The sequence below is a fragment of the Vitis vinifera genome, chromosome 12 (assembly GCF_030704535.1).
Source record: "Vitis vinifera cultivar Pinot Noir 40024 chromosome 12, ASM3070453v1".
In the NCBI taxonomy this organism is placed as follows: Eukaryota; Viridiplantae; Streptophyta; class Magnoliopsida; order Vitales; family Vitaceae; genus Vitis; species Vitis vinifera.
The window spans coordinates 1,124,833-1,145,906 of NC_081816.1; the positions used below are offsets into that span (position 1 = coordinate 1,124,833).

The 21,074-nt window shown below is 32.9% G+C and overlaps 3 protein-coding genes and 1 non-coding gene across 6 annotated transcripts; 3 read left to right on the forward strand and 1 right to left on the reverse strand.

The window, feature by feature from the left end:
• Window positions 1-1,598: 1,598 nt before the first annotated feature.
• On the forward strand, window positions 1,599-8,496 carry LOC104880843 (uncharacterized). Of its 3 annotated transcripts, XR_002031274.2 has the most exons (4): window positions 1,599-1,737; window positions 4,294-6,005; window positions 6,110-6,194; window positions 7,579-8,496. XR_002031274.2 is itself a non-coding variant. In XM_019223544.2 (2 exons), the coding sequence occupies exon 2, from the start codon at window positions 7,638-7,640 to the stop codon at window positions 8,187-8,189; it is 552 nt and encodes a 183-aa protein (XP_019079089.1). In that variant the 5' UTR covers window positions 1,599-1,737; window positions 4,294-7,637; the 3' UTR covers window positions 8,190-8,496. The 3 variants fall into 3 exon arrangements, 1 of the variants encoding a protein (XP_019079089.1); XR_009467198.1 differs by having other exon boundaries at window positions 6,110-8,496; XM_019223544.2 differs by having other exon boundaries at window positions 4,294-8,496.
• Window positions 8,497-10,548: 2,052 nt separating this feature from the next.
• TRNAR-ACG (transfer RNA arginine (anticodon ACG)) lies at window positions 10,549-10,621 on the forward strand. Its single transcript has one exon. It is a non-coding gene; the product is annotated as a tRNA-Arg (tRNA).
• A 121-nt stretch (window positions 10,622-10,742) lies between these two features.
• LOC100265965 (GDSL esterase/lipase At4g10955) lies at window positions 10,743-14,187 on the reverse strand. The gene is made up of 2 exons (XM_019223250.2): window positions 13,765-14,187; window positions 10,743-11,894 (listed from the first exon to the last, which is right to left on the reverse strand). The coding sequence occupies exons 1-2, from the start codon at window positions 13,905-13,907 to the stop codon at window positions 10,913-10,915; spliced, it is 1,125 nt and encodes a 374-aa protein (XP_019078795.1). The 5' UTR covers window positions 13,908-14,187; the 3' UTR covers window positions 10,743-10,912.
• Window positions 14,188-17,107: 2,920 nt separating this feature from the next.
• On the forward strand, window positions 17,108-20,043 carry LOC100243650 (uncharacterized). The gene is made up of 3 exons (XM_002283350.4): window positions 17,108-17,483; window positions 19,504-19,575; window positions 19,683-20,043. The coding sequence occupies exons 1-3, from the start codon at window positions 17,282-17,284 to the stop codon at window positions 19,979-19,981; spliced, it is 573 nt and encodes a 190-aa protein (XP_002283386.1). The 5' UTR covers window positions 17,108-17,281; the 3' UTR covers window positions 19,982-20,043.
• Window positions 20,044-21,074: the final 1,031 nt, after the last annotated feature.

Sequence of the window (21,074 nt, forward strand, 5' to 3'; positions counted from 1 at the left end):
TATGAAAAGCGTGTTGGGTTTGAGTCATGGTGACAATTCATATCAAACTTTGTCATCCCCAATCGATAGTTCAGGCCAAAACTAAAGGATTCGAATCAGGTGATGGAAGCAAATATGGAGGCTTGTGCAGGCCATTCACTCCGGCTATGATGTTGATGTCTTTACTTCCTATCGACACATAAAATTATGAGATACAATTATTGTTAACCCTCCTGTGTCTGTTCCTATTTGTTTGAGAGCAAACTCACCATGAAATACAACTGGGAACCATGCAGATGGTGATGTGGTGTGGAAACATTTTTTGTAATCAATGAATTCAAGTATGCATAATGCATGATTTGGTGCAGGAAGCTTACCCTCTTCCTGGTTGCTTTCATGAATCTGTTATGAGTTTGCCCTGTCCTCTTAACTCGAAGGCAGAAGAAGACAAGGATGGAATAGTAGGCTACGTGCCCTCAATGTCCTTCTACTCGTTACTGGTTTTTTTTTTTTTTTAAATTGCTTGTTACTTTTGTCTCTGAAATCCACCTCGCAGATTGACATCTTCCATGTACAAACAACTCTCGGCATTTTCAATAGAGAGAGAGATTTTTGAGGAGGCGGGTGAGACCTGCATATATATATATGAGTAGGACTTAGGCGAGTTAATATGAATATCATTTGTAGGAGGGAAATAGCAGCGACTGAATTTTACAAGATCATACAACTATTCGGTAAGTATTTATGAATACAGAGCTGCCAAAAACGTAGTGTTCACTGATGATTTTGAGGAGACTCCTTTATGATTTTATTGTAAACAAAGTCAATTTGAATTTTTTTAATAATTTTTTTTGATAGAATAAGTGTTAATAACTTTTTGAAATTGAATATAAATGAAATTGAATCAAATTAAGAAAATATATTGATTTTTTTTTATAAATAAATTGAAATCATTAATTCAAAATTATTTTTAATATTTTTTAAAATTAGTTTAATAAATTATTTTGCATAATTTTTTTGTCATTTATTTTATACATTTTTTAATTAGATTTTATTGTCATTTTTGTATATGTTTATTTGAGTCATTCTGTCATTTAATTTGTTTAGTAGAGACCATAGGTATACGGGTTTAGAGGGATGTTATAGCTTATCACCGTACTTTTTCAATAGGTGACTTGATATTTGGATTTAGATTCATTTTAACAGATATGTTTTTTCAAAATAAGGACACACAATATTTTATTTCTTATTTTATTTTCCCTTAGAAAAAAATCAAAATTTTCACAAATTAAAGTGAGTCTTACCATTTCCAATGGTGACACATGTGAAAAATACGAGTTTATAGAATTATATTTTGGAAAAAGGCTAAATTTTAATTTTTTAAAATTAATTAGATTTTTTTATTACAAAGATATAGGTGGTATTTATTTTTTGATTAAATAAAAAAAATAAAAATATTTGACTTTTTTTTATTTAACTAAAAATAATTTATTCATATTAATGATTAAATTAAATTTATTAATAACAAGTTGAATTTAGTTTGATATCAAACACCACCTTATAAAAGTGGAGTTGCATTTTGGAGTGTAATTAAAAATTTATATGAAAATTGAGGAAAATGGTAGGCCAGCCCAGCCCAGCCCACTATCGCGTGACCGAGATCACGTTTGCTGGCAGGAGCTCTCTTTGCTCGAAGGCATTTGATCATTCCTTCTCCAAACACTGCTCTCGGTCGATCTCTGAGTTCAAGCCTTCAAGGTAATCTTACAATCTCTATTCCCAGTTAGTTAAATGGGCCTTTAGATTATATATGATCGTTTTGGGTGCTGAGAAAATAGTGAGAAAGTGAAAGAAAAAGTTTGAATCCTAAAATTTTCAGTCTCAGTGCTTTATAAGTTGGGAATGTATTGCTGTGAGTTTTGAATTCCAGGGTTTCTCTTTGAACGGCCGTGGAACCATTTCCATTTCCAGTTTGGATTACAGCTGACACTGAAATTTTTGCTAGATTAACGGTCTTTGTTGGTTGGGAATGTTGTATAAAAACAGATTTAGTTATGATACGGAGAAAATATGAAGAAAGCAATTGAAATTTTGAATTGTAAAATTTTCACAAAAGACGATTCGGGAATACAGAAAAATGCCACTTTAAAATTGACACAGCTGAGGGGCTTTTTCTTTTTTACTTTTTCGGAAGCAAAAGATGAGAAATAACTTAGGAATGGAAATGTTGGTTTCTTTCATTTCTGTAATTTTTTGAATCCAGGCCCAGGTTTCTCTTGAAATGTTTTTAACCTGTCAATGCTATTGTTGTGAATTCTAGGAATTAATTCTGGACTACATGGAAAATGGAAAATGATCACTGGAGTATCATTTACCTATTGATGCTAAAACCATTTTTTAGTTATAGGGCTGAATTCTTGTGACAATAACCACAGAGAATTTCTTGCCTAGATGAGGAAATTTTAGAACAAATTGACTAATTCTGGAAAGGAATTTGAGAAAGAGAGGAGTTTGCAGAAGGTGTCATTTGGAATGACAAATATAATTGGTTCAACCACTGTTTTGAACATCCGTTATTTGTGAAGTGGAATATTTTGCAAAGGCAATCCTTCTTCATAATTTCTTATGCATTTAGCTTATAAAAAGGGGAAATTCTTGGGCAGTTAACCTTATATGAGTGTATACTATCCTTTTATTTGTTTTTTTGATAAGTAAAGATAGGTATTGTTATGTATTAATTAATAATAGGAAAAAGTACAAACTGTACAATCGGACTACACATGACATATACAAGGCGCACCTAAACAAAGGCGTCAAAAGAGCATACACAAAGAACCACCTTGACACTCAACAAGACTACACCCATATAGACAACTAGGCCTAATGAACCTTTATCACTTTAAAAGCTGTTTACATAGTTAGAAGGAGGTTACTACATATATAGTACCATAGACTTTTTCCCCTATTTGATTCCCTATGCACCCATATAGACATGACATTCTCATCATGCTTCACAAGCTTATAGGACCAAACATACAAACACCTCTTGCTAGGTGATCGACTTGTAATGTCTCACATTGGAAGAGGAAAAAGTTCTTGATGTTATATATGTATAGATTCCTCTTAATCATGTAGAGACCTTTTAAAGTCGTAGAACTTTTGTGACCCAAAACGGATACGAGAGGGAGCAATTCATTACAAATGGTATCAAAGCTAACCTTTCTATGAGTCTCTAGTTGTTTGCTTGGCAACTTGTAATGTCCCATATTAGACAGGGAAATTTTTTTTGGCATTATATATGTATGAACTTCTTTTAATCATGTAAACACGTTTTAAAGTCGTGAGAGCCTATTGAACCCAAAACGGACAATATCTACACACTTTAGCTTCTAAATTCTATAAGTCCACTAGTGGGGTTAATTTTGGAATGTTTGGATTTGAATCTCTAGTTAGTGTGAACTAAATCGGTATCTCAATCTAATACTTATTCTTACAATGTTGGTTTTTGATATTTTATTGTTTTAAAACTATTGAGAACTCCTTATTTTCCCCCCATTTATTGAATGGCCTTATTGGGAGCAAGACATGCATTTCTTGCCTGCCTAGTTGTGATTTGTAATACATGTATGAAAAATGCATATGGTATATCATGCATCATAAAACCTTAAGCTTGTGTTTGGTTCTTGGAAAATTTAAGGGAAAATAAGAGGTAAAGAAAATAGAGAGGAAAAGTAGAAAGAAAGAAAAAGTGAAGGAAAATAAAAAATAGATTTAAGGTAAATAAATTATTTTTATATGCTATTTCAAATTTATTTCACTTATTTTAACTCTTCTATATAAAAATTAAATAATTTTAAAATGCATAAATTTTTAACTAATTTTATTTATATTTGATTTTTTTTTTTTTTTCATATTGTTCTTAGTAAAACCAAACATGAGAAAATCACATTACTTAACATTTTATTTCTTTCTTTACTACTTTCAAATATATATATATATATTGTCTTCCAGTTGGCATCCCCATCCTTATTATGAAATTTGGCCATAAACCACATCCAAGTGGGCCATCGCAGTTTATGATGGGATTGTACTATTCTCTCCTGTGAAGATTCGTTTTAGGACACACTTGGGCTGCGTTAATAACTTCTTCCCTTTTTGCATTGCCCATGTCATAATGAGGTTCAATGAAAGCATCTCTCTTATTATTACAATATCTGGTTTGGTACATATGTTCGTCTCCATTATTATTATGTTGTTAAATTGTTTCCCCATATGTAGATTCCAATGATGTTTCTTGAATTGATTTTGCTGCAGTACCTCTCCATGGAGAGGAGGCTTCTCAAATGGAAATGACCTGGGAGCAGGTATGAGAGATATACCGGGATCCATCCTTCTGACAGGAGCCTCCTATTTCATGGCATTTAGTTGCGGGTGGGCCACAGTGGGGTTGCATCATTCTTGATTGTAGGAAGTTATTTCTTGGCTGTTGATCAGCTTGTTAGATGTTGGCCGAGTTGTTAATTTTTTAGCACAGAACAGTGTACTAGCCCATCAGCTTGGTACTGGATGCTTGAGGAATTGTCCAGTCCATTTCTACATGGGAAGATAACTTCCAGTCTGCTATATACAACAGTAGAATTCTTAATGAGGTGGTTAAGTAGTAGGCAAGGAGGTGCTTTATGGATGAGAAAGTGATTTGGGAAATTAAGGATCCTGTTGGGAACTAAGTTCTGAGTACAATTAGTTTCATTATGGTACTTTGTAGGTGTTGTTAGTGCATATTTTGCTGATATCATGATCATGCTCTCTTCTTATTATTTGATCAATGTAGGGGCTTTGATGGTATTTACTTATTTATTTTTGGACTGTTAAACCTCGTACACTGATAACAACATGCTAATGAATATATCCTGGCCACTATTATTCTTTCGTTTTCCATCCTTTCTTTTAGTGTCTTATTTACATAAGAATAAACAGACATCACTAAATGATAGGTATCTACTGCCCCTGAAGTGCATCAAGTAACAGGTTCTGCAACTTCATCACAACTTAAGAACTTCACATGATGTCAGCATCTGCAAGAGACTCGTACACGAATATCATCAATGGTAGCAGGACTGCCTGTAATTGCCACAGATATTTTGTTTCCAGCACTAGGTGCCATATATGGTGTTGCCTGTGATTCAGTGACATCCTTATTCCAAGCCATGCTTGACCATCTTGAGTCATGCATCTTGCAAATCCATGAGCAGAATTCTGGTGTGCTTGGCGTGGATGCTGCTATGGACAATGATGCATCTCCTTACATAAAGAGTTGCAAAAGTGCATTGTTCTCCTCCTTAGTGAATTCTGGTCTAGGCTGTTGCCTTCTAAAACAAATACTATTTCTGCAGGGATGGAAACCATATGCACTTGGCTTGTTAGGACAATGGCCTCACAGGTTCTGATATTCTCTATCAGGCATGCCTCTCTTGTAAGACCTCTTTTAGAATCAGGAAAGCTGAGGATGGCTAGGGAGCATTTTGGTGCGCCATATCAGGCCCTGTGGGCATTTTGGCCTGTCATTTTCTTGGAAACATCTCAACTGGGGGCATCTCCTCTTCTTCAGGATCTGCCTCCAAGAGCATACTTCACCTTCTTTAGTCCCAAGGGCCAGATGAGTTGCAGTTGCCCTTGCAAAGGAACAAACTTACATCACTACAGTATTCATTGTGGTTGGATTCTCAAGGGGAGGATCAAATCTGGAGAGGTATCAAGGCTACTCTGGTTGATATGCTGCAAAGATTAAAACAAGATGAGATGAGGATCTCAGCCCTGTGTATCCTTTTATGCTTTGGTTGGGATTATCTTTGACAGAAAATGCTCCTCTGTCCCAAAAGCCTTGATATTCAGGGAAGCTCTTGCAAACTAGTGATATTCAAACCAGAGTCGGCTTCACCCTCACTTCTGCTTATAGGAAGTTATTGCATGTGGGATAATTGAAATTGTGTTGTAATAGAACATGTTAGTTCTACTGCCAACTTAAGGTACATTCTTCACAAGATTCTTCAATTTTTTTCTTTTGTTTGATTTATTTAGTGTCTCTTTTATGGGTGCATTAAATCTTTTATTATTTTGTTTGGAATGTTAGGTCCATACTTCAAATACTCGTAATAGTGGATACAATGGGGGTCAATGCTGATAAACTCTGCTGGATTGTGGAAGCTGGTTCACTTGTATTTCCTTATCTTACAATTCATTATGATTTTTGTTTTGTTTCTGTTGTTTCTTCTGCTTTTGCACCATCTTAACTACAGTGATAATGACTGAATTTACTTTTTGTGCATAAAAGGGATTTACACTTGACATCCAACACCTTATTCCATGTACTTTTGCTTGTAAGCTCTAAATAAATGGTATAAGTTCTGGAACAGTACTCTGAGTTTGCTGAAGATCATTGTGGAATGTCTAAACCTTTAACCGGTAGAGATTTAGCAAATATCCCTGCATGTTTATTGAAAATAAAGGCCGGCAATACTTCGATCTCCTCTCTGGATGGGTCTTGAATTATTGGAATGAGGTTTGCTGAGTTTAGTGTCTTTTTACCATTGGTTTCTTGAGCCTTCATAAAGTAGATTTAAATATTAAAAACATAAGAATTTGATGGGGTGATAAAGGAGGCGATAAATTAAAATATTTTGCTTTGACTTGCCTGCCAAGAATATATATAATGGATGTCAGCATCGACAGCCAGGGCCAAAACTATAGGATTCAATCAGGTGATGGAAGCAAGTATGGAGGTTTGTGCAGCCATTCACACGGGCTATGATGTTGATGTCTTTACTTCCTATTGAAGGCACAAAATTTAGAGATACAATTATTGTTAACTCCCCTGTGTCTGTTCCTATTTGATTGAGAGCAAAACTCACCATGAAATACTTCTTGCAATGAAGCAGATAGTGATGCGATCGTGGAAATATTTTTTGTAATCAATGAATTCAGACATGTACAGCAGATGATAGAATTATGGTAAAAGGTGGGTGATATATGTGATCATGGGGCAGAGGTTAAATTTGGATTGAGAGAAATGAGTAGATTGACATTTCAAGTAATGGTGTTTGCTTCTTATTATGGCTCTGGCTAAATGCATAATTCATGATTTGCTGCAGTAGCTTACCCTCTTCCTGGTTCTTTTCATGAATTTGTTATGAGTTTGTCCTGTTTCTCTTAACTTGAAAGGCAGAAGAAGACAAGGCCGGAATAGTAGGCTACGTGCCCTTGATGTCCTGCTACCCCATATTATTCTAATGCATATCTCTCATTGCTGGTTTTTTTTTTAATTGCTTGTTACTTTTGTCTCTGAAATCCACCTCACACAGATTGACATCTTCCATATGCAGACAAATCTCAGCATTTTCACTAGAAAGAGCATATATGTTTATAGATTGGCATGTGATGTTAGGTGGATATGGACTGCTAATTTCATATGTAATTGCAATAGAATCAAGGTCGTTTTCAGCATCTTTATGTCTTGTGGCTTGTTGTTCTCCTTTTTTCCATCATTAAAACATATCTACTTCCATTCCTACTTCATATTTATATATATATATGCCTGCTTAGGATCCTCCGCTACAGCGAAGATATCGGAGAGAGTTTATTCCAAAGCCGTTTAGCGAATAATGGGGAAGAAAGTGATGAGCCAAGCTTCACTTAAAATACCCCACAAGAATGACAAGAACAAACTCAACAGTTTGATAAAGGTGTTGAGGCCTAAGGTCTACATCACAGACTCCTCTAGTTTCAAGAAGCTCGTTCAAGAGTTAACTGGCAATGGAACCTCTGTTGCACCTCCTCCTCCTCCTCCTCCACCTCCACCTTCAACTGTACAAAGAGCAGCCGAGAAATTCCCGGTTGTAGGGGTTGATGAAGACTTCGTTGTAGGGCCAGACAACAGCGTGGAAAACTCAGGTTATTCATCATCAGAAGTATGCAACCTGCAGCCAAGTTTTATGGTAGAATCAAGGCAAGTTGAGGCATGCGATGAGACCATCCTGGACATGACCGCATTAGACGATTTTCCGATGAACCAAGATGCAGGTGTGCTAGGGTTTCAGGACATGGAGTCATGGCTTTTACAGATTGATCCATTCTCTCTGTGTGGTAATGGTTATGCTCAGAGTTTTGAGGAGGCGGCCTGCATATATGACTACGATTTAGCCGGGTTAATATGAATACCAATCATTACAACTGTCCGCCAAACATTAACTACTGAATTTAACACCTAGTTTGGTACATAGCCAAATGAAGATCCTAGAAGCATTCCATTTGTATAAAAAAAGGAAAGGCAAAAATGTTATATATTTGAATTACGTTCCCATATTTTGGGGGGTTTGTGTTCATTAACGTCATGGGCATTATTATGTTGATTCTTTAACCATCTGGATGTATATAGCACATTTCCATGTGTGTTTGGTTGTGGATTAGATATCATAGCCCTTTTGGGGAACCTTTCTCTCATTCTGAGAGATATGAGATGTGATTACATATTTTACTCTTTTCATCTTTTGTTTTTTTCATTTCTCAAATCTTTTTTCTCCTTTTTATTTATTTTATAATATATATATATATATATAACCCGGGAATTTTCCATGGTCAAGATATTATGGCTCTCTATAGGTGCCTAAACCTCAAGGTGTTAATTGCTCCGCAACAGCCAACATCGGATAAATTTAGGGTATTATTAATGGTAAAATTTAATTTGAGAACCATATGTTCTGATACCACATTTTTTAGTGTTAACCATGACCAACTATATATATATATATATATATATATATATATATACCTTGAACAATTGAACTATATTTGTTTGATGAGAAATTTCTTTTTATAAAAAAAAACATGATTTTGTATAAAATAATAATAATAATAATAATAATAATAATATAGTTATTTTAAATCCATTTTTGTCCGTAAACTTTTAATATTAATTAGATCAATGTTTGAGTTTTAAAAATTATTAGACTCATTAATGAATTTAATGTACTAAGTCTTACTTGATTTAGAGTTTATTTTCCTTACAAAAAAATTCAAAAAAAAAATATTATATACAAAAAATAAATTAGCAAAGTCATTAATGATGAATTTTGGTCTATAACATTTTTAATGTTAATTGGATCAATTTTAAGTTTCGTGACTTTCTAATACTAATTACACCGATTTTGGAATTTTACATTATTTTTAAAAATTAATAAATCCTATAAATGAAGTGCTATTTGATTTGAAATTTATTTGTATAATGAATTTTTTTTTTAAAAAAAAGTTAAAAATAAATTTAGAAAAAATATGTGTAATTAAAGAGAGAATTATATGTAAGGAGAAAATTATATTTAAAGATTTTTTATATTGGTTGTTCAAGAAAGAATGAATGAATAAAGAAAACATGCTTTATTTTATTTGTTTTAATATTTTTTAATTATTATTTTTATTTCTCCATGTTTTGTTTTTGTTTTGAAAAGGGGTTTACTAATGTAGGGTGACCCTTTCTTTTTTCTCTTATTTCTTTCTTCCATGAAAAAATCTGAGTTGAGTTTTCTTGAAAACCCAACATATGCTTCTTATTAGGAAAATCTTAATTAAATATTATTATTCTTTATTTGTTATTTTTATTTATTAATTCTAAGTAATTCCAACCAATATTCTTTCATCATATTAATAGTATCTTTTCTTACAATATATATATATATAAAGCTACTATTTTCATTAAATAATAATTATATTAATTACTTTGAAATAAAACTAACATAATATCTAGAGATGACAATGGAACATACTTTCTTGGATACCTACTTCACCTCTTGTCGTATAGAATGAATTTGAAATTTAAATAAACATGTTAGGAACAAGATTGAGAAATGGGTTTAGAGCATGTTCGAGTATTGTCTTGTCCCCGTTTTTAATTTTTTTTTAATGAAATGAAGATAAGTATTATTTTGAATAAATAAGATGAAAGTGGAATGAGACAACCTGTTTTGAACCCACTTTGCTACTTTCCCTATGAATATCAGACTAATAAACTAACATTTTTCAAATATAATTTATCTAACTTTAAAGTAATTATTATATCTTAAATACATGAATAAATTTTTATATGCAATGGAATAAATAATGAGTATTTGTATAAAAAAAACAGATAAATAATTGTAAGTTACTTCATTAATTAAGACTATTTTTATAATAAATGCATGATTACTTTACTTTTCTAGAGAAATGCACACATTGATGTGCTCTATGGTTTATGACAAATTAATTTTAGCTATCTAAAGCATTATATTATTAATCTAATAAAATAATTTAGTAGATAATTTTTTACATTTTAATTACTTTTATTTAAATCAATAATTATTTTAGAAAATTTTAAATATGATTAAAATTATTTTTATCTTATGAAATTAATTTTCAACTTTAATTAAATAATTTATTAGAAATATTTCATTATCAAGGTAGTCATGAGATGCATTTTATGAGTTTTTTTTTTTTCTAATTCTGAAAAAATATATATATATATATATATACACACTCCAACATGAAGACTCTGTGGCCCAATGGATAAGGCGCTGGTCTACGGAACCAGAGATTCTGGGTTCGATCCCCAGCAGAGTCGTTTTGGCGTTTTTATCATTTTTTACCAGATACAAGTATACCGTGCGCTGACTTATCTTCATCCCAAATCCGTTCTATTAGAGGCAAAAACAAACTGAATCATTTGTTTTACTTTCCCATGATTTGTTAAGAAAAAAACAGAATCATTTTATTGTATCCAAATGGATTATGATGAATTGTTACAAACAACCCACCCCAACACAACCAATCAAAATGAGCCAAATCCATCCATGAACCCTGGAGATTCAAAATGAGCTATTTTTAGGAATCAAGAAGACCTTTCTTGTGTTTATCAAGGCTTTGCTTGTGCTTGTTGTGGAGCTGCTGGTGCTGGCAGGGTATACAAAGATTTGAGCTGCCTGTTAATAAGCTTGCTGTTGTGCAGAGCTAGTTGGAGTTCCAAGTCTTCAGACCACCATTGTTGCAGCCCATGAGCCTCCATGAACTTCTGTTTTCCCTTGGACATCACAAACAGCTTCGCTGCCATGGGCCCGTTTGTTGGACAGACGTTCTCCTTTTCTCCATTGTTGTCTTCTGCTCCTGTTGGGTCGGTGTAATGGCAACAGATGTAGTCACTGTTGTTCACGTATAGATGAGGCACCCACTTCTTTCCTCCTACACTGGGAGTTTGCCCCCAGTCTTCATTGCTGACCTGAGTTTCACTGCTTGAAGGGAGCATTGATTTGAATCTCTGCCAAGCAAACCCAGCTTTTTCTCCTATGTTTCTCAGACTCATTGCTAGGGAAACAGAGGGAGGGTTGAACAAATGGGTGTCCACAAATATTCCTTCTTTGGCTAGCGTTTTCCCTACTTGGAGGGCAAACCCAGCTCCTAAGGAATGGCCTGCAACACACACATTGCTGCTTCCATACCTGTCTGCAACTGATTTTAATGCTTCAAAAGCTCCTTTGAATCTGACAGAACCCTTTAAGCTTTCCCAAGCCAGAAAGCGGAGATCATCCTCAATGTCTCTTCTAATTGTTGGGCTCTTGAGTAATGTCCCTCTTAGTGCTAGAACAGCCCTAGGCGCGCCACTGGGTCTGATGAGGATTAAGTCAGACAAGGCTGCAGCTCGGTCCCATTCTAGAATTGCACCAAATATGGATCCATCTCTTTCATCAACCAAGGTCTGTGCCAACTTGTACTTGAAGGGAATCCACCACTTGGGAGCAAGAGCATTCTCTTCTGTTCTGTTCTCTTGTCTGTCGAGTTCAAGCAAGTAGACTGCTTGTATGAAGCAGGCAATTACTGTCCTTTTGTAGTTCCCGTCTTTCCTATACCCCATTGACACATAAATTCGAGACTGTTATTAATCAAAACACAAGGGATTACCAAAGAAAGTCCAGGCAATTCTTTAGCTGGGCAAACAAAGCTACAATTTTAAAGCATTGGAAAAATAGCCCCTCTCTGCAAATTCTTACAAAAATTCCAGTTCTTTTTCCTATAATTAGGAAACCTCAAACAACACATTTTTTTTCTTCATAAAACATGGTGATCTCTAGAATAAAGGGAGAACTATCCTTGAGATGTTAACAAGAAAAAAAAAAAAAAATCATTGTTTGACTGCCAATAAAATGGAAAAGAAAATTTTCAAGCATTGTAGCGACCTCTATTTGAATCCAAAATAGTTTATAAGTACCTATATTTTTTTTTTCTATTAGTCCTATGCTCATAGAAAATAAGCAAGCCATCAGATTGGAGAAATATAACACACCAAGATTGAGTTTACTGTCTAAGAATCAATAAGAAGTGGAACATTGAAACAAATGTACATTGAAGAAAGAACCATTTTCAAACCCAAAATTTATGAGACATGGCATTATCTTGAAAATATATCCAAGAGGAACTGGACCCTCTTATCACAAAACTCATAGGAACCAAACCCTCCTATCACAAAATTCATAGATACCCTAGTTAGCAATCCCAAAACCTCCTTGGATAACTCAGTTAACAAACCCAAATGACCAACAGCCAGCAGGAACTCTTATTCCTACTATGAAACAACAAAATCAAAAGGCATTGAGGTCTTTTGTGATTTCTTGTGAGAAAACCACACCACAGTATCATCAGTCAGGAAAAGATAACATACCATCTACCTGAACATTTAAGACTCTTTACTATATCACTTGTCCAAATTACATTTGGCTTTGAAAGCAGTATTTTGTCCAAATACATTTTACTATACCCTTGCCTAAGTCTATCGAAAGTATCCATGAATCATCCCTTGGTTAACTGAGTAATGGGTCTCTATTAATCACATGTTAAACAATTATGCCCAACACAGTGACCCATCGACTTCAATCAATGCTACTCCATTTGGTTGCTGAGAAGAGGAAGGGGGTAAGCAAAATTGGAACCTTTACAGCACCACCAAACCAGAACAAGATTCTCTGTTCAATCCCTTCCATATTCTCATACACCAAAAGACAGCATTTCCTTAAAAATAAATATGACATATACTGTTGTTTTAAGAAGTGATGAATAATGAGAACCACGAAGGAAATATAAGCACAGAAAAAACTAGTCAAACCATGAAATATATGCAAATTGTCAAATAATTGATACATTCATAGGCTAAGAAAACTTTAAACCCAAAAGCACGAGAATGGAAAACCCAAACATTCTTTACCAGTTTGTTATCAGAATTCCCTAAGAAGATAATCAGAATCATTAATCTGTGACCGAGTAGGAAACAGACCTATAAATATCTCCTATTCTCATAAAAGGAAGAAAGATAATATACTTTCACAAAAGACATCTAACATGAGTTCCCATCCGAAAAACTAAAAAGATACCCAAATCCAATCAAATGGATCTTAAAAATTCAAAACCCCTTTTCTGATTTACCAATTGTTGTGATAAATTTTGGGTTCCATCAACTGTTTTCATCGTCATCCCAACAATGAATCAATCAAACCCCAGAAACCCAAAACCCAAAAACTCAAAAACCCAAAAAACCCAAAAACCCAAAACCGGCTTCCAATCCCAGACACATTCTCCATTTCCACCTCAACCCAGAAAACCCCATCCACCAAAATGCTCAAAAATTGGTAGATCGCAATTATTCCAGAGACTACACATCACCACCCATCAGATTACGCCATAACACCCAGAATTCCACTAGAGAAAGATAGAAAAACAAACCAACTAGAATTGATGAGGTCTCTCCAGTTGGGTGAAGACACGTTGCGAGGTCCAGACACATGGAATGCGTAGGGATGAGCCGCCTCCACCTCCACCACCGCCTCCTCTGCCGCTGTTTCATCCTCTGCGCTGCACTTTGCCATGAACCCACCGCTATAACCACCTCCTCCACCACTATATTCTTCTTCCTCTTCTTCTGTCCTTGCCCTCTTGTTATTTGGTTTCTTTGCATGCAAGGGCCAGGGCGAAAGGGAGAGAGACCTGTGAATCAATCTTTTTGAATGCCTTTACTGAAAGCGTTTGCCTTACGGCTTGTGTGTGAAAGCAGCATCTGATTCCAGACATTTGTAGATTGCATTGGGTGACAACGTTTATTATTTTTTTATTTTGAAAATGTTTCCCTTCCTCAACGGTCATATTTCTCTCAGGCCCCACGGTATGTTCTTTAATTTCAACCTGAGCGCTGCTCTCTTTTCTAGAAGGAAACTTCGCCTATCTTCCTCATAGTTTTCTCACTCACTTTCTCCCTCTTCATTTTTCAGAAGTTTCACTCTTAGATTTTCTTACCATCACACTTTTTTTTTTCCTTTTTTAAATTTGAAATTCCCCCTTATAACTATTTATGAAAAAATCTCTTGTAGAAGCCACATTTTTCTTTAGTTTCATTTATTTATTTTTATTTTTTCAAAAATTTTGAAATTTCCACCAACCTCAAACACAACTTTACACCTAGAACTTGGTTAAAAAAAAATCCCATGATGGAAAGAAGGATAAAAGAAACGATCCCATGACCATGAGTTGCATTTGCTATCCAAGACCAGACGATTATGACTTCTTGGGTGTAAGACAGCAATGAATGACAATCATATGTCCATGGCTATTTACGGTTTCTTTTTTTATTCTTTGCTTATAATTTTATTTGTATTTAAGTTTGAGAAAGAAAGAAAAAGCCATTGTATACTTTAGTGGTCTAATTATGGCCCTTGAGATTAAAATAAAATTAGGGTTTTAAGGGAAGAAGGAATAGTAGTCAAAATGATGATCTTTTGGATGTGATGTTTTTCTTATTTTCGTCATTATTAATGATATTTATGTTGGATTATGAAAGCTTAAATGAGTTTTGTTACGCTTTGTTTTACATGTCGAGGTTGAATTTCCTCGCTCAACTTGTAGGGATTAAGTTTTTCAATTAGCTTGCGGGGGTTGTTGGAGAATTTTTTCAGAAATTTTTTTTATATAATGAATGAAAAGTCTCCCCATATATATATGTTTTAGAATTTTGTTTTTTTAGAAAGTATGATCGCAATTGAGAGGTGTTTTTTAAGAGCGTCATCATTGTAACATTTTTCATTCCTTTTGATTAGTAGATTTGTAAGTGTTGATACATTTTGTAGATGTAGGAATCACATTAATCGTCAAATTACGTTAAAAAACGTATATTTTATATATGCACGATTTGATTGACAATTAAAGAGATAATGAGCATTGCGAGGTGTTACTTGTTTACTAGAACTTGAAAATAAAAAATCATTTTAAACTCATCAAGGCAACCTATCTAAGTAAGAATTGTTTCCATTAATTTTTTAAAAGATTGCATTATATCAATAATTAAATCATATTTCAATTAGAAAAGAATTTATTAAAACTTTAATTGAACTTGTTAATTTCCTTTTTATTTTTCTTTCTTAGTATCATTATTATAATTATAGTTATTGTGATCATCAAATAAAAGATAAAAAGACATTATTATTATTTTTGCAGTCATACATTATGAAATACAAGATCAAGCCAAGGATGGATTTATTAAATCTTGTATGTGAAACCCATGTTAACACTCTTAGGTATAAAATAATAATGAGATAGATGACATTTTGTACATGATGATTATATTTTATTCCACCACCATTATAATTTGAAACAATCACTCATTTTCTTATGTGGCTTGTTATAATTTAGATTTTATTTATTTATTTATTTATTTATTTTATACCATATAAATGAGCGAGTTAGTGCCTAGGGGCACATGCCCACCCAAAAAATATTAAAACAAAAATACTATACTTCTTGCAATAGTGTGGACTCAAACTCGGCCGATTCCATAACAATGACAACTTTGGACCATTGTGCTTAAACCATGTTTGTTTCAAGGGTATTGATTACCTCCTTGAGCTAAATTGGTGGCTCTACCACTATATATAATGGTTTTGAAACTATATCATAATGAAACACTATGATTTAAATCATTTAAAAAAATAAAAATTACATAATTTTATAAGAAAAATATATCCAGGTCATTTTCTCATCTTTGGCTCATACGTGTAAACCATAAGTTCATACTTGCTTTCCAAAAAATTTGAGTAAAAGAAAATGGATTGGAAAAGTAACAGAAAAAGAAAATAAATTAATAAATTATGGTTATAGGCTACTTCAACCCCATATAATTTATTTTAAATTTTTTATATAAAGATTAAATATTTTAAAAATATATAACTTTTTACATAGTTTTAATTGTGTTTGGTTTTCTTTCATATTTTTCATAACAAAACCAAACATGAAAAAAAAATATGTTTCTTAGTTTTTTTTTTCTCTTAATATTTCCTGGGGATTAACATAACACCTAAATTTATCAATAGCACAATAAAAAAATAATAACAATTGAATATATGAAATAAACTCGAAGAACATCATAACTAAGGTAAACATCATAATCAAATAAGATAAATAAACAAAATCAATCTAATATTAGGTAAATGAAGGATTCCAATCATGCAATAGCCAAATGTTTAGATTATGTTTGCTTCTAGAAATTTTGAGAGAAAATATAAAGAAAAGAAATAAAAAGAAAAAATAAAGGAAAGAAACCTAACAGAAAATGAAAAATAAATTTAAATTCAATAAATAATTTTTATATATTTATTCAACCTCATTTCCCTTTATTTGAACTTTTCTATATAAAAAATTAAATAATTTTAAAATATAGGTTTCTAATGAATTTTAATTATATTTTATTTTTTTTTCACATTAAACATGATAATTTTTTTTTAGTATTTTTTATTTTTTCAATATTTTCATGAATTCAAATATAAAATTAATAAAATTTAATTATTTTAATTTTAGAGGCAGACATTACGTGTATATTCTCATTTACATCATGGGTTTGGGCTTAGGCTTAAAAAATTAGCCCAAGCTCAGTCCTAGAGAGAAGTCGACCTAGATGTGTGCTGTGATGGGCCTTGGCCCACAAATTCTTGAGTGGGCCTGATCCGGCTTTTAGCCTTATGGGCCAAATTTCCCCAAAAAAAAAGAAGGAAAAATAGAAAAAAGAAGGAAAAAAACAGGATATGTGTGGAGGAGGTATTTTCCAATTTCCCACCTTTCCCCCCATATAAATTGAGGTGTCTAAGACTCAACAACATGCCCCTATGAAAACAACTCTGAATTATGGCCTCAAAATCCAAGGCAAATCTTCACAACTGTGACAACTTGGAGGGGTAACAGCTTTATAGTTTATACTCCTATGGCCTTGAGTCTGATCAGTACTAGTATTTCTCTTCATCCAGGCCCTTCTCCTCCTCCCCCTTCTCCTTTTCTCATCCCAAAGCACAGGCTCTTCAAGCTCTGCTCCTCTTCATCTTGTTTTAGAACCAGTGCTCAGTCCGGTGGAACTGAAGGCCGTGGTGTCACACAGGAGGATCCCCCTCTTCCTGCTGCCTTGTCTGGTATGTATATGCATGTATCAACTGTTTTCTTTGTTCAACATGTGTTTGATCTGCTTATTTTTGTTGAAATCGATCATTTAATGCATGGTGGTTTCACAGTCTGGTGTGGGGAATATGATTAACATAGAGCTTCTTGATTCTGTAGTCTCATGTCATCCTGAGAAATTTGGAAGTTGGGTTGATAGGGATATGGCCAGTATTTGATGGATGGGGTTGAAGTTGAATCTTTACTCTACTCTTCTTCACTCCTTTGTCTGTGAGGAATAAACACAAACAGCTAACATGGGAAAGAGTGAAATAATTGTAATAGGAATAGTTATCATCTGTGAAGACACTTGGATTCGTTGGAATGAGTTGATGTCAATAGTGCCTAGCTAGAGAAACCAAGTTAAAATTTAAATAGCTTGAATAAATATTAGACCCCACTATTTTGATATACTATGATTTGGAGCATTGAAAGAAAAAGGGATGATGGGTTACCACATGTAGCATATGTTCTTTATTTGCAATTCACAAATTTTTAAGTTTGTTTTGTTGGATAGGATGAAATAGGAAACAAACATTTTGGGCTGTTTAAGATGAGAACAAAAGTGAATATTGTAGTATTGTGTAAAAGAGAGGAATCAAAATCTTGGTGAGAATTAAATTTTGTTTCCATGATAATGAATTTTTTATTCTTATTTCCGTTTTGAAAATCAATCCAAATGCATTTATGGGATTTAAATATCTTATTTTCATTCTTTGTTCGAAGTTTTAGATGTGGGCTTAGATTGCGTTTGGTATGTGGGAATAAGAATTGAAATATGATGCAAATAAGAAGAATTTTTATTCTCATTCCTATTCTAAAAATAATCAAAATACATTAATAAATAAGAATGTAAATGATTTCTCATTCTCATTCTTTATTTCAAATGTGAAAGATATCGTTTTCAATATGATATGATATTCTTGAATATTATACCTAATAAAAATGATATTATTGAATGAGATATGTTATATTATCTTTATGTTAAGAAAAAAAATGGAATGAAAAGCATACTACATGTCAATATTTGATTTTAAAAAAATAAAAAAATATAGTTCATCCGAATATTTGTTCTTAAAAAAACATGTGAAATTTCTTTCTCTCTCTCTTGCATTGTTTGAAAATCATTTTACAATTTATAATTTAGTGGGTATTTATTTATTTCTTTGTTAATAAAAAATCACCCTATACTGTTAAATATATAAAAGAATTATTTATATGTTAAATAATATTATATATTAATATTATTTTAGGTCATGTTATATATAATTTTTTAGTTCTTTTTTTTTGAACTAAAAGTTTAATTTTTATAGTCAAATTTTCTGGTTATTCAAAATAAAAATATAAAAAAAAGTTGAAATATGGGGGGAGAAGTTATTTGTAGAAAAATATTTTAGGTTTGATAAGTTATTTAATTGCTTCCTCTATTTCGTGTTAAGCAAGGGGATATCTCATCTTATCCCTTTGCTAACCAAATATGGTCATATTTCAAATAATTGTTCAATATGATATGTATCAGCGATCATGACCATGATGAATCCAATACCCAAGTTGGTATCTGCCATTTACTAATAAGCCAATTTTAACTCAAATATTCACTTCATCAACTCAAGATACAACTTACAGTTACAACACAAAAAATTCAAACCGATATGTCTTGGGACTTGTCGAGTCAACACCCAATACCATGACTATGAATCATGAATATGAGATATATATATCATATCTTATCCCTTTTCTTATTTTATTTCATGCAATATCCGGTCCAACCAACTAAATACGATCTAAAAGCAGTTGAGACTGATAAATCTTTATTTATCCAAATTGGATCTTGAAATCCTTGCTCATTGTTAATGATACAAAATGCTTAAGTGAAGTTGACTCTTGGAGTTTTAATTTATTGATATAATTAGAAAATTTGATTGTCACTTAGGAGTGAGTTTTAGCTTATTTATTAATTTATTGTTCATTTCTTTCTTTGTTCTTTGTCGAAAGAATCTCCATCTTCAGCTCGGTCACAACTGGATCTTTTGGAACAACTCACTTCCACTACACCATCTCTTGAAGGTATGTAGTAAACCTTGCTCCAACTCCTATGTGGTTTACATATATATCAGCCACCTTGATTAATATGTAATGAATCTCAACTATCTATACATTTATTTGTGGATCAGGAGGTTATGAAAGTGATGGTATGTCCCGCAATCTCACCATCCGTGATCAGCTTGCGCAGTTGGTTGGGGAGAGAGATGATGATTTCATCATTCCATTGGGGAAGAATCTAAAGAAAGTGAGTCCCAAGTTCTTAACCATCTCACAGAAGAGAAACATCAAGAGACAGGCTTACCTGAATGAAGTATCTCAAAGGAATGATTCAGTTTTCTTTGCCACCATAGGAGCTTTTGTGATTCTTCCACCAATTATCATACTAGGGATTGCTATAATTACTGGTTATGTGCAGCTTTTTCCTTGACATATATCATATATGTTTATTAAATTAATATTATAAAGAAATTATATAGTTTCTTCTTCCAATTTATAGATTTTATGATTTTTGTACCTAGCTATTGAACTATGATCTCACATTCTCATAATTATTTTTTTAATGTTGGCATTGGAGAAGGTTATGATCATGAAAGCACATGGGTGTTAGGATTTCCTATTCAAAAAAGAATAGTCTTCGATCGGGTTTTGACCATATTATCTAAAAATTAATTGGTATATAAGGAGGGTTGGTTAAACTTTTTATGACATTTGATATCACATTTTACCAATTGTCTTAAGAGCTACTATTTAGGTGATCCATCATCGGGTTAAAGAGTTGCATTATTGCACCCCAACATATTATTTTTGTTTGTGTTTCATCAAACATGAATGCACACAAATTGAGTCGATTTAAAATGTTCAAGTGAGATGCTCTGGGTTGCTAAGGCTATAGTCAGACACTACAGGGGAAGCTTTGGCTTTATACTTCATCATCCGCTCCATGTACTTTTTAAGTTTCTTAACAATCTAAAACCCTCAAAGATGAGCCATCAATAGAATTAGAATATATATCAAAATATAATGGTTGAAAGCAAAGGCTTAATGGTAGAAAGCAAAGGCTAATGGAAAACACTTAAAACTTGGGTACATGATAGTACGACTAACATTCAGATTGGAGGGCCTTTAGACGTAGCTAAAATGATAAATCATTACTTTGAAGGTGAATCTAAGACCTATGAATATGCATGAAGGTTGCTCTACACAAACTCTCGAGACAATGAGCTAAAAATTCATAGACCGATTGAGTTCCTTAGAAACTCAAATCTTAAACGTTCAAAGGTTTGCTAAAGATATGTTGTAGTTACATTTTATAAAGAAATAATTTTGTCTTCTACTATGTCTTGAATAAAGTGATATAAAATATCAATACGTTTGATTCTTGAATGAAGAAAATAATTCTTTATAATATCAATGACATTGGTATTATTGCATTTTCTCCTCTTATCACCCCTAATTTTTAAAATGAGATGCCTTTTTAATTTTAAAATCAATCTATATATGGGGTCAAAATTCAATGGATG

What these genes read in the sequence shown, in the direction of transcription:
- LOC104880843 (XM_019223544.2), top strand. Translation starts at nt 7,638, where the DNA reads ATGGGGAAGAAAGTGATGAGCCAAGCTTCACTTAAAATACCCCACAAG.
- LOC100265965 (XM_019223250.2), bottom strand. Translation starts at nt 13,907, where the DNA reads ATGGCAAAGTGCAGCGCAGAGGATGAAACAGCGGCAGAGGAGGCGGTG. An exon ending in GACCTCATCAATTCTAGTTG is followed by an intron (nt 11,895 to 13,764) that starts GTTTGTTTTTCT and finishes AATGGGGTATAG; the next exon opens with GAAAGACGGGAACTACAAAA.
- LOC100243650 (XM_002283350.4), top strand. Translation starts at nt 17,282, where the DNA reads ATGGCCTTGAGTCTGATCAGTACTAGTATTTCTCTTCATCCAGGCCCT. An exon ending in TCTTCCTGCTGCCTTGTCTG is followed by an intron (nt 17,484 to 19,503) that starts GTATGTATATGC and finishes CTTTGTCGAAAG; the next exon opens with AATCTCCATCTTCAGCTCGG. An exon ending in CACTACACCATCTCTTGAAG is followed by an intron (nt 19,576 to 19,682) that starts GTATGTAGTAAA and finishes TTTGTGGATCAG; the next exon opens with GAGGTTATGAAAGTGATGGT.